The 13152-nt window shown below is 37.5% G+C and overlaps 1 protein-coding gene across 4 annotated transcripts in view; it reads left to right on the forward strand.

Annotated features, from left to right (window-relative positions):
• The window catches only part of INTS2 (integrator complex subunit 2), a 62356-nt gene that overhangs the window by 19145 nt on the left and 30059 nt on the right, over positions 1-13152 (forward strand). For 3 of the 4 annotated variants that reach the window (XM_080681081.1, XM_080681082.1, XM_080681083.1), the window contains exons 12-16: positions 1720-1788; positions 3331-3465; positions 4593-4769; positions 5712-5820; positions 8074-8178. In XM_080681081.1, coding sequence (XP_080537207.1) covers positions 1720-1788; positions 3331-3465; positions 4593-4769; positions 5712-5820; positions 8074-8178 — 595 coding nt within the window. Of the gene's footprint in view, positions 1-1719; positions 1789-3330; positions 3466-4592; positions 4770-5693; positions 5821-8073; positions 8179-13152 lie in introns of all 4 variants that reach the window. The other variant, XM_080681080.1, reaches the window with a different exon arrangement.

A 13152-nucleotide genomic window follows, 5' to 3' on the forward strand; every position in this document is an offset into this window, starting at 1 on the left:
GTAAATATAGCTACAGATACTCATGCATGTTTATCATCAAATGCTGTTTGGATTATTTCCTTAGGATAAAGTTCTTTGAGGCAGTTACTAACTAAAAGAATATAATGATGTTAAGGTGTTTAATGAGTATTGCCAGGTTATCTTCTAGAAAGATTATAGCAATCAAACTGTTTTCATTAGTGAGTGAGAGTGCCTATTTTTCTTTACTCTCACCATCACTGGCATTACTGAAATTTGATTTTGTCTTTGATTACTAGTGAAAACTGGTAAATATGATTGTCCTTATTTTTATAGCTCATAGTGTTGTTGTTTTTTAATGATTTTTCTCTTTGCTTTCAAGAACTATGTTGTTTTTTTTAAAATATATTTTTATTGACTTCAGAGAGGGAGAGGGAGAGAGAGAGAAACATCAATGATAAGAGAGAATCATTGATTGGCTGCCTCCTGCACGCCCCCTATTGGGGATCGAGCCCATAACCTAGGCATGTGCCCTTGACTGGAATCAAACCTGGGACCCCTCAGTCTGCAGGCCAACACTCTATCCACTGACCCAAACCAGCCAGGGCTATACAGTGGTGTTTTTTTTTTTTTTTTTTTTTTGGTAATTTTAAAAATTTATGTGTTTTGGCTGGTTTATTTGTTTTGTGAATCTAGGGATTTTTATTATTTATTTTTTATTTTACTGATTTAAAGGGCTCTTTATATATAAATGATATGCCATTATGCTGTATATATCATATTTCATCAATTTAAAGACATATTTTACCCAATATTGAATTGAAATGATGTGTAATGTTAATGTGCTAGTATTTCACCCCTCTTTTTCTTGAAATGCAACTAATTAAATCAGTGATGTATTTTATAATCCTTAATGTGGAGAAGTACATTATGTTGTAATTAATTTTTCCCAGTTGTTTTTGCCACATGGAAATTATTTTTTTTGTGTGTGTGTGTATAGTGCGTATTATTTCTCTTGTGGTTCTTACTTTGCTGTTATGCTTAGAAATATTTTTCTTTCCTTAGGTTTATAGAAATGGTCATCTATATTTTCTTCTAGTGTTTTTGAGGCTTCATGTTTTACATTTAAATTATTAATACATTTGGAGTTTATTTTGGATATGGAGTTATGTGTGCAAATATAAATCAGGTCCCATTACATTGTATTGTTCATTGTCACTTCGTTATACCATTGATGAGATGTTGTGGGAACCTAACTCTTGTTACTATCAATTAGTCTACGGTAAAATTGGTTTCAGTATACAGGGGTGAGCAAAAGTAGTTTTATAGTTGTAAGTAAATGAAACACAGAGTTTATTCTTTTATTATTTATTTATTTATTATTATATTTTTTGACTTCTTTGTAAACCTACTTTTGCCTGCCCCTGTTTGTCATTTCTCTCAAAGTTGCAGAACCTAACAACAATGTTAAGTGAGGACTTATTATAAATATTCCCAGAAAGGTAGCTGCTCATCTCTCTTTATTGAAGAATCCACTTCTTCCCACTGACTTGAAGTGTCAATAACATTATTTACTAAGTACTTTCATATGTTGGTTCATTTTCTGAGGAAAAACATACTTTAATATTGGATCTGAGAAGCCACTTCTGAAATAGAGTATTTGAACATTAACATCACAGTCATTTTAGATAATTAATTTACCAGAGAAAATTGTGCTTAATATATTTTTATATCCTATGGGAATTTTTTTGGTTGTTTTAGATTGTAATTAAGCCCAGCTCTTTGAGCAGGATGAAGAATATCTTCACACAGGAAATTTTTACTGAACAGGTACTTCTTTAACCTTCTTTAATAACATTCTTTGGGGAAAACTTGTATATCTCAGTTTAAGAGAATAATAAGGTATTTTCTATTCTTTTTAGTTTCCAGTGATGATTTATTTAATCTTTGAAACATCGGTAAAAATAATCTCATATAAAAGCATGTTTGAAATTTATATATTTTGGAGATTTTGAGTAGATACTTAGAGTACAGTCTTAGATATTAGTGGTAGGGGTCTCACATGGGATAATCATTTGGATTTGTCAGAAGAAAAATAAAATAGAAACCTATTTAAACTTTTGGGTTGTGAGGTTCATTTCTACCTAGATTATAAGCTACAGTCTAAATTCCTTATTCTTGTATTTACATGTTCTTATTTGGCCTCAGCACTTTGTTTCCATGGTTATTACCAAGGTAATTTTATTTTTTCAGTGAAGGAGACTATTCTAAAATGTAACATTAATTCTCAGGTTCACTTGTCATGTTAAATCGCAGAATACAAAAATATATGTCTTAACAACTGAAATATTTGCATATACTCATGGATCCATAATTGTTACTTTTAAAAAATATTTTTATTGATTTCAGAGAGGAAGGGAGAGGGAGAGAGAGATCAATGATGAGAGAGAATCACCAATCAGCTGCCTCCTGGTTCATAGGTCAACGGCTCAACCACTGAGCAATACCGGCTGGGCTAACTGTTGCTTCTTTTAGGGTAATTTCTCATTTCTGTATCAGTCTTCCTTCTCCCCTCAATACACATACACTCCCACATAACAGTTACACATTTTGAACTAATTAGAAGACAGTAGAGATCTGTGCATGACACTGAGGATAACAGTAAAAATTCCGGTTTATATTTATGTGATACTTTATAATTCACATATTTTTCATAAAAATTTTTCCACCTCACTAAAAGATTTTGAGGCAAGTAAGTCAGTATTGTCCCATTTTGTAGATATGAAACTAGACTCAGAAGATAAAATGACTTAGCCAGAGTCATTGAGCACAGATGATATGGATTCCAAATATATATATATATATGTATGTATTTGTTAATCCTCACTCGAGGATATTTTTCCATTGATTTTTAGAGAGTGGAAGTGGCGGGTAGGGAGGGAGAGAGAAAGAAAAACATGGATGTGAGAAAGACACATCAATTGGTTGCCTCCTGCATGGGTCCTCACAGGGGCTAGCAATTGAACCTGCAACCCAGGAATTGAACCTGAGACCCTCCTGGGTGCAGGCTGACCCTCTAACCATTGAGCACACTGGCCAGGGCCCAAATTTTATATTTTTTAACTTACTATGCTACCATCAACATATCTATGTTTAAAAACAAGTTAAAAAAATTAGAAAACATCACAAATTCCTAATTGTATGCTACCTTATCATTAAAAAATAATTAAATCATGTAACAATTGTTTCTTATTTATTTTTAAGGCCTATACTTGTATTAAGTATGGACAATCTACCTTTCAATCCTCCCTCTTTCAGAATAATTTTGTATTTAGTTCTATCATATGTATTAATACTGGGTTTCCCTTGTAGGTTGTCACAGCTCATGCAGTTCGAGTCCCTGTCACCAGCAACCTGAGTGCCAACATTACTGGCTTTTTGCCTATTCATTGTATTTACCAGCTTCTCAGGAGTCGTTCCTTTACCAAGCACAAAGTGTCAATAAAAGTATGGTCTTAACATTTATATTTTAAGCTACAACCTCAGTTAATGTTTTTTTCCCAGTCCTAGTTCATTTTTTAGGCCTTTACTGTGGGTTTTGTGTATGAAATGTGTCTACTTACAAGTCATTCACATAGTTATAGTAATTAGGAGCTTAATTTTAGGTTTTTTAATAAAAAAATTAGTTATTTACAAAATGTACAGTGTTAATAATTCATTTATATTCTCATTAATAGCATATGACTATTTCATTAAGCCTTAGTAAGAGATTGCCATTTTCTCTGGTTTTATTCACAAAACTGAGAAAGTTGCTAGTCATCCATAGCCAGCTTGTACATATTTTGATAAGTTTTCAATTTGTTATAGTTGGTTGTATCAAACAGTTAAAAGGTCCTCTAAGAAAAGGCTGAATCCCAGGAGATATAGAAATCTGTGTGAACCTTTTCTAGAGGTTCTTTGATTTATAAAAAACAATGAACAATATGTATATTTTTTTCATTTTTAAATGAGCAATATGTACATTGATATCACTTTTAATTATCCTTGTTTTTATGATTTAGTGAAGTTACTAGTATTTTCTAGCTAGTTGGTGTCTTCTACTTTATATTTTTAGCGAGTGAAATAGATACGAATTAAGAATCCAAATGCACACCCAGCATTTCTACATGTCCTCAATCTGTGCAGAGAGTTAAGTGATGGTCTCTCATAAGTGGTTCTCAAAGCCACTTTCTCGATCCATCTGGGGGTTTGCTCAGTGAAGAACTATTCCTCTTCCTAAATTTCTCTTTGCTGTGAGGTCTTCTACAATGACAGATATGGTGCTCTACATACAGATATAGCAGGGACTTAGTTTTCTTGCCACTACTTAAAAACAAATAAATTAAAAACTGAAAATACAAACTCATCATTTTAGATTTATCTTCCACTGGACAATATTTTCAATTAGATATAAAAGTAGTTCATATTTTTAAATCAAAGACAGTGTGAAATTGAAGAATATATTTTTAACTGCTAAAAGTTAATAGTGAGTTGCACTGATTTCTAAATCATGTAAAATTGTATGTGCTATTAAAATTTCACTTGCTTTTTCTTATTGCCATAATTGATTTAGTGCCTATCACCTTTTTTTTTAGGACTGGATTTATAGACAGCTATGTGAAACCTCCACTCCACTCCATCCTCAATTACTTCCTCTGATTGACGTGTACATAAATTCTGTACTTACTCCTGCATCTAAATCTAATCCAGAAGCCACAAATCAGCCAGTCACAGAACAGGAGATACTTGACATTTTCCAAGGAGTCACTGGGGTAAAATAGTGATTTTTTTTCTTTTACATTAATACCCTTATTGTTCTTTTAGTTTATTCTTTAACTTATTTCATTTTTTTTTTTACTGATTATTAGAGGACTTCTAGGTGATTCTGAATTTAAAATGGGATGAAATTTCTTTAGATTACTTATAAAAATTTAAAGAATGATATTCCAAGTGTTTTGTTGAAGAGGCATTTTTTAAAGTATATTTTTATTGATTTCAGAGAGGAAGGGAGAGGGAGAGAGAGAGAAACATCAGTGATGAGAGAGAATCATTGATCAACTGCCTCCTGCATGCCCTCCACTGAGGATGAGCCCGCAACCCAGGCATGCACCTTGACCGGGAATTGAACCGTGACCTCCTGGTTCATAGGTCAACACTCAACCTCTGGGTCACACCAGCCGGGCGACAGGGCATTTTTTGAGGAATTCTTTTAAAAGCTTCACTTTAAAGTCAGGAATGCCTGGAGATTGTGTGTGGATCAAAGGACTATGTAACATTCAACACAGGTTTATTTAGCTTCCTGTGATTTTAGATATACCTAGATTCATTTGTTGTGAATTTGGAGAAAATATTTTTCTCTATTTTTTTAGAAGGAAAAATAGTCACAGGTTTTAACAGATATATTTTAATGTGTAATACCTTTTTTAGGAGTTATTTTCTTTATGGTAATTTCAGATAAGACTTTAGACTCCTGTAAACCTTTTTCAGATACAGCCTGATGGGATTTCTGTTGAGTGACAGCTGTTGCCCTTCATCTCCCATGCCATCTCAAATTTAATTTAAACTTCAAGTTGTCTCTCTGAGTAATGCAAACACAGCAATGTTTCTCCCGTTTTGGGAGCAGCAACACTGAATAGTCTATTTTGAGTACTTTTACTATCGAAAAAGCATTCATGAAATTTAACATTATTTTAAAGCATTTGTGTTACCTCCAGAGTGACAACACCCGCCTTAACCAGCGTTTCAGTATCACAGCACAGCTTTTGGTGCTTTACTACATACTGTCTTATGAGGAAGCTCTCCTAGCAAACACAAAGACTTTAGGTAAGTTGTGCATGGGGGAGTGTTTCTAGTGATAGTTCATTTTATTTGCTTATATTTTATTACTTCTCAAGATGTTATACGAGAAAGCCATGTCAACTATTCTAACAAGCTTCAGCATCATTTTGTAGTCTTTGCAGTGTAGGCATTGTATATACTCTGATTCATGAATACATGTATGTGTGGGCACATAACTACCCCTTCAGGCTCAGTCCTTAGGCTAATTTAATAGATAATGGAATTGCCTGTATTTTTTTTTTTTTAATATATTTTATTGATATTTTACAGAGAGGAAGGGAGAGGGATAGAGAGCTAGAAACATCGATGAGAGAGAGAAACATCGATCCGCTGCCTCCTGCACACCTCCCACTGGGGATGTGCCTGCAACCAAGGTACATGCCCTTATCCGGAATCGAACCCGGGACTCTTCAGTCCACAGGCCGACGCTCCATCCACTGAGCCAAACCGGTTTCGGCTTGCCTGTATTTTAATAATTTTAATGACCTTATTAACTAAATGTAAATATAGAGAATCTCTGGAGTGATTCCTTGAGAGGTGACGGAGATGGGATATAGAAGACACATGGAGGGGTTGGTCTTTCCTTGGAGAATTTTTTCCCTTGGTGTAGGAGGATTTTTTTTTCTAGTCTAGTTCCTTATCTCCAAGGGGAATAAATAACTGCAGAATATGTCACAGCATGGGAAAATTTTGCTATTGAATAGCCAAAAATATAATTATCCGCCTCAAATTTATTCCTGTCTGTGAAGTTGTATTGTAGTTTCAGTACCTTGTTAACTGTTCTGTTTTGGCCCTAATAATAAACATTAACAGCCACCAGGTCCTATAGAAAGCTCAAATAGGAATTCTTGAAATTTGAGATTGAATGAAGTATTAGGATATCATTCTTTTTAAAAAAAGTGTGTATATGTGTATATGTATATATATTTTCACATACACATATATATTTGGTTTTACAAATATATAATACATGTGTGTAGTTTTAGTTAAATATTGTATTAATCCAAAAGAATATGTGTAAGAAATAAAGAGTAATATAATAAATCTCTGTGTACTAATACCCAGTTAATATATGAGCATTACCATTATATTTTCAGTTTTTTGGGGGTTTAAATATGTTTTTATTGATTTTAGAGAGAGAGGAAAGGAGAGGGAGAGAAAGAGAGAGAGAAAAAAAAAACATCGACCAGCTGCCTCCTGTGTGCGTCCTACTGGGAATTGAGCCAACAACCTGGGCATGTGCCCTGACTAAAATCGAACTGGCGACCTTCTGGTGCATGGAATGATGCTCAAACAACTGAACCACACTGGCCAGTTTTTATACTTAAAAAATGTTTCCTAGCCTAAACCGGTTTGGCTCAGTGGATGGAGCATCGGCCTGCGGACTCAAGGGTCCCGGGTTCGATTCCGGTCAAGGGCATGTACCTTGGTTGCGGGCACATCCCCAGTGGGAGGTGTGCAGGAGGCAGCTGATCGATGTTTCTCTCTCATCGATGTTTCTAGCTCTCTATCCCTCTTCCTTCCTCTCTGTAAAATATCAATAAAATATATTTTTTTAAAAAATGTTTCCTATTTATTACATCTAAAGACTTTATTACTAGGTAATACAGTTTATTTTTAGATACTTTTGAAGTTAAAGACAATAGTAATTAATATTGAACATATGAGGAACTATTTATAAAGCAGCCAGTGGAATCCTAAATGCAATCTCATTCTTTTTTGTTTTTATTCCTCACCCGAGGACATGTTTTTATTGATTTTTAGAGCAAAAGGAAGGAGAGAGAGAGAAAGAGGGAGTTGTGAGAAAAGGAAGTGCCCAACTTCCTTTAAAAAGCATCAGTCACCACAGTAATACATGATTAGATTAAGACTACTGGAATCCTGAGGCTTTAAGCCATGTGGTCATGACTGTATTTGGTCCTCCTAATTAGATTTGGGAGTCTAGACTTACGACTTTTTTTTAGTGTAAGACATTGCTGCATATGGCTTCTCTCACTCATGATTTTCCTCCCACTAGTTTCAGTTTGGGGGCATTTTCCAGATCTTGCCCTTGGTATGTTCTTTCTCTTCCTGTGTACTTACTATTTTGGTAGCAGTCCTTCATCTTTTATGAGTTGTATTCTCAGATTAAGTGAATTAAAAGTAATTTAACATTGTGTTCCCATTTGGGTTGAAGGTTAAGATTTCTGTTGTTTCTGACACTTTATTTTTCTTATGCTTTTTATCTTTGACTGACAGCTGCCATGCAAAGAAAACCAAAATCATATTCAGCCTCTTTAATGGATCAGATTCCTATCAAATTCCTTATTCGACAGGCTCAAGGGCTACAGCAGGAGTTGGGAGGTACTTGTTTTACTTGCTTTTTATTGCTAACATTCACTGTTAAACATTTTCTTCTGTTTATGTTATAAATTTAATAGATGCTCAATATTAAAAATTCAGAATATTCCAGAGTGAATCCCTGTTTAACCTCCCTTTCTAATCTTACTTCTTGAGACCGCCCCCCCCTCATCCCACACCCAAATCCAAGCTGTTTTATTTTGGTGTGTAATTTCAGACCTTTATTTTAAATCCTCACCTGAGGATATTTTTCCATTGATTTTTAGAGGGAGTGGAACAGAGAGAACACATCAATTGGTTGCCTCAGGCTGGGGAGGAGCCTGCAGCTGAGGTATGCCCTTGACCGGAATCGAACCCGGAACTCATCGGTCCGCAGGCCAATGCTCTATTACTGAGCCAAACTGGCAAGGGCCAGACCTTTTTTTATACAAGTTGATCTATATGAAATTGCTCATATTCAACTATTCAAAAATTTAATTTCATATGGTTGAAGAGAATAGATACATACACGAGTAAAATTTTAAAAAATTATAAATGTTATTATATCTGTCTCTTCTGAGATTTGCTTTTTCTCTGGGAGTCTTGGAAATCTTTTCATGTCAGTACATGTACATTATTGTTTTTAACTGCTTCATAATACTCCATAGCATGAAATTACTGTAACATTTTTATTGTAAAACTGTCAAATAAAAATATGGTAATATTTTTTGAAATACATTTTTTTTCTTATTTCTGTTTATCATGTTTGAGTTTGGATTTTGTTTGTTTCTTTGAAGCTCAAATTTTCTTTCTTTTTTTTCTTTATTATTGTTGGTTTCAAGGAGGAACATGAACCTTCTTTGGTTATTTTTAGGTAGATTTCTGCATTTATTGTATCTTTGCTTAATTTATTTTCAAAGAAATGATGTTATATCTGGTAGCATTTGGCAACACATGTTTTATTAAAGATATTATGGAATGTAAATTAATTTGCACTATTGTAAGCAGTCATTTTTGTGACTATTTTGGGATAGCCTTAATTTTACATATATTTGTGCATTTAGATATTTAAGTTTTTTTTTTTTTTTTAAATATATTTTATTGATATTTCACAGAGAGGAAGGGAGAGGGATAGAGAGCTAGAAACATCGATGAGAGAGAAACATCGATCAGCTGCCTCCTGCACACCTCCCACTGAGGATGTGCCCGCAACCAAGGTACATGCCCTTGACCGGAATCGAACCCGGGGCCTTTCAGTCCGCAGGCCGACGCTCTATCCACTGAGCCAAACCGGTTTTGGCTAGATATTTAAGTTTTAAAATAATACCACTTTTGATTGTTATAGTGTCCTTTCAAACAGAAACATTAGTTATTTATTTATCTTAAAATATATTTTTATTGATTTCAGGGAGGGAGAGGGATAGAGAGAAACATCAATGATGAGAGAGAATCATTCACTGGCTGCCTCCTACACGCCACCCACCAGGGATCAAGCTCACAGCCCAGGCATGTGCCCTGTCCAGAACTGAACCGTCACCTCCTGATTCATAGGTTGATACTCAACTACTGAACCATGCCAGCCAGGCGAGAAACATTAATTTTAAGCAGTTTCTTTTTTTTATTTTTTATTAAATATATATATTTTTTTATTGATTTCAGAGAGGAAGGGAGAGAGAGAGAGAGATGGAAACACCAATGATGGGAGTCACCAATCAGCTGCTTCCTGAATAGCCCCCACCGGGGATTTAGCTAGCAACCTGGACATGTGCCCTTGACCAGAATAAAACCCAGGACCCTTCAGTCCGGAGGCTCTATCCACTGAGCCAAACCAGCCAGGGCTTAAGCAGTTTCTATAAGAAAGGAAGCAGATGCTATCCCTTCTGGGACTAAGCAGTGGTTTTAGGAGTTGATTTAAGTTGCAGAATAAGGGGTGATTGGATCTAAAGTACTTTTATTACCACTAATACTATTATTACTACTCTTACAACTCTGATGATGATGATAATAGTATAGTAACAACAATATTTATTAGGTTATTTATGTCCCAACACTTGTCATAGTGGTACTTTCTCTATAAATTTTTGCAGTATCATAATTTATTTTGACATTATTTATTAAAAAAATTTTTTGGAGAACATTGATTGGGTAAATTACATAGGTAGAAGGAATGGGCTTAGGAAACAAGTTATAGAGGTAAAGGAAGGGCCCTTGGAGCTTGGGAGCAAGGAAGCTAATGGTAATGTGCCTGGGGCTGGGAAGGGGAGGGAGAAAGGGAAAGGCACTGTCATGCTTCTTGAAGGAGAGTGCGCTGGGTCCTCAGTCCTAAGGGTTTTATGGTTGGAGATTTTAGGGGAGGTCCCAGGGAAGATCTTAATAGAATATTCAGTAGCTTTCCAGGTGTGTCCATTCAGGGTCGTGGTCTCCACTGATTGATTGGCCAACACCAGGGCAGGGGGTCATTATTCCATGCAGCTGGTCCTGAAGTCAGCAGTGATCCATGGCTCGTTTTGTTGCTTATCTGGACCTAGAGATGAAATACAACTGAGGCCTAGATGTTATCTCTAGGGAGGAAAGGTCAGAGGGTCCAAACCTCATGCCCAGCTATGTGCTATGGAAGGAAAAGTCACCCTGGGGCAAGGTTCCACCCTTTGTTGTAGGCAACAGGAATGGCACCAGATGTCTGACCAGTGTGGTCAGACCAAACCAGGGTTTAGCAACTTGGGTACTTGACTTCTGGCTAAGAAAAGAATTCAGAGCCAAGACCTAAACTCACTAGAGAAAATTTATTTGAGCAAGCAAAGAGAAAGTACACTCGAAGAGAAATTTCAAGCGGGTGGCTCAAATAGCTGCCTATTTTGTTATAATTGATACTAGAGGCCAAGTGCATGAAAATTCATGCACTCGGGGGTCCCTCAGCCCATCCTGTGCCCTCTCGCAGTCCGGGACCCCTCTGGGGATGTCCACCTGCCAGCTTAGGCCCGCTCCCTGGGGGTTCAGGCCTAAGCCGGCAGTTGGACACCGTTAGCGCTGCCACAGAGACAGAAGAGGCTCCTGCCACCACTGCTGCACTCGCAGCTGTCAGCCGGCTTCTGGCTGCACAGAGTTCCCCCTGTGGGAGCGCACTAACCACCAGGGGGCAGCTCCTGTGTTGAGCGTCTGCCCCATGGTGGTCTGTGCGCATCATAACGATTGGTCGTTCCCAGTCATTCCACCGTTAGGGTCAATTTGCATATTACCCTTTTATTATATAGGATTATCTAATAACTAGAGGCCCAATGCATGAAATTCATGCAAAAGTATGCCTTCCTTCCCCCAGCTTCCAGCACCGGCTTCCCTCTGGCACCCAGGACCCGGGCTTCCCTTCAGGTGCTGGCAGGCACCCGGGACCCAGGCTTCCCTCACAGCCCTGGCTTCCTGGACATCTGGTCTAATTAGCATATTATGCTTTTATTACTATAGATTATTATTATATATAGTCATGAATAGGCAAACTATGTTATAAGCAAAAGGTTGGAAACAAGACTTCGATTTAATAAAAGGAAGATTTCCCATTCCATTTGACCTTCCTTAACCCCTTTTTAAAAAAAGTATAGACTTTATTTTTTCCTTTTTAAAAATTTTATCTTTAATTATTAGTTTCATGTGTACAACATAGAGATTCAATATTTATCTACCTTACAAAGTAGTCACAATAAGTTTAGTTACCATCTATCACTGTACATGGTTATTATATAATTACTAGAGGCCCGGAGCACGAAATTCGTGCATGGGGGTGTGTGTCCCTCAGCCCAGCCTGCACCCTCTCCAATCTGGGACAATCCAGGACTGCTGGCTCCCAACTGCTTGCCTGCCTGCCTTCCTGATTGCCCCTAACCGCTTCTGCCTGCCAGCCTGATCACCCCCTAACCGCTCCCCTGCCAGCCTGATTGATGCCTAACTGCTCCCCTGCCAGCCTGATTGCCCCTAACTGCCCTCCCCTGCAGGCCTGGTCCCTCCCAACTGCTCTCCCCTGCAGGCCCGGTCACCTCCAACTTCCCTCCTCTGCTGGCTGGTCACCCCTAACTGTCCTCCCCTGCAGACTTGAATGCCCCCAACTGCCCTCCCTTACAGGCCTGGTCCCTCCCAACTGCCCTCCCTGCTGGCCATCTTGTGGTGGCCATCTTGTATCCACGTGGGGGCAGCCATCTTGTGTGTTGGAGTGATGGTCAATTTGCGTATTACTCTTTTATTAGGATAATATTGACTCTATTTCCTGTGCTGTACATTATATCCTTCTGAATTATTTTATAACTGGAAATTTGTACTTCTTAATCCTTTTCCTCTTTTCCACCTAGTCTTCCACTTGCCTCTCCTCTGGAAACTGTCCTTAACCCTTCTTGAATGCACCCTCTGTGGATATCATCAATACTGCTTCAGTTGGCCAACATACTTAGCGGTGTGACTTTGGCAACCTTAATAAATGTCTTCAATCTGTTTCCTTACAGTAGAATGGAGACAAGATTGCTTACCTTGTGAAAATGTTAGGGTGAAATGAGACAATGTACATAAAGTGCCTGAGACCTTTTAGGTATCTGAAAGTGGGCAACTTAAATCTTACCCATCTATAGCCATGATTGTCAACTGGGTAGAAGACATGTTCTCCGATAGAAGCCTATCAGAATTCCTGAGTGAGGCCTTTTTCAAACCCTATGTGATTTCGCCCAAGTGGATATTTTTTTCTCCCCTTTTCTTTCCTCTCCCCTCAACTCTTTTTTTTTTTTTTAATATATTTTATTGATATTTTACAGAGAGGAAGGGAGAGGGATAGAGAGCTAGAAACATCGATGAGAGAGAAACATCGATCAGCTGCCTCCTGCACACCCCCCACTGGGGATGTGCCCGCAACCAAGGTACATGCCCCTGACCGGAATCGAACCCGGGACCCCCCAGTCCGCAGGCCGACACTCTATCCACTGAGCCAAACCGGTTTCGGCTCCCCTCAACTCTTGAACTACTGCT

This window comes from Plecotus auritus (assembly GCF_963455305.1).
Source record: "Plecotus auritus genome assembly, chromosome: 7".
NCBI lineage: Eukaryota > Metazoa > Chordata > Mammalia > Chiroptera > Vespertilionidae > Plecotus > Plecotus auritus.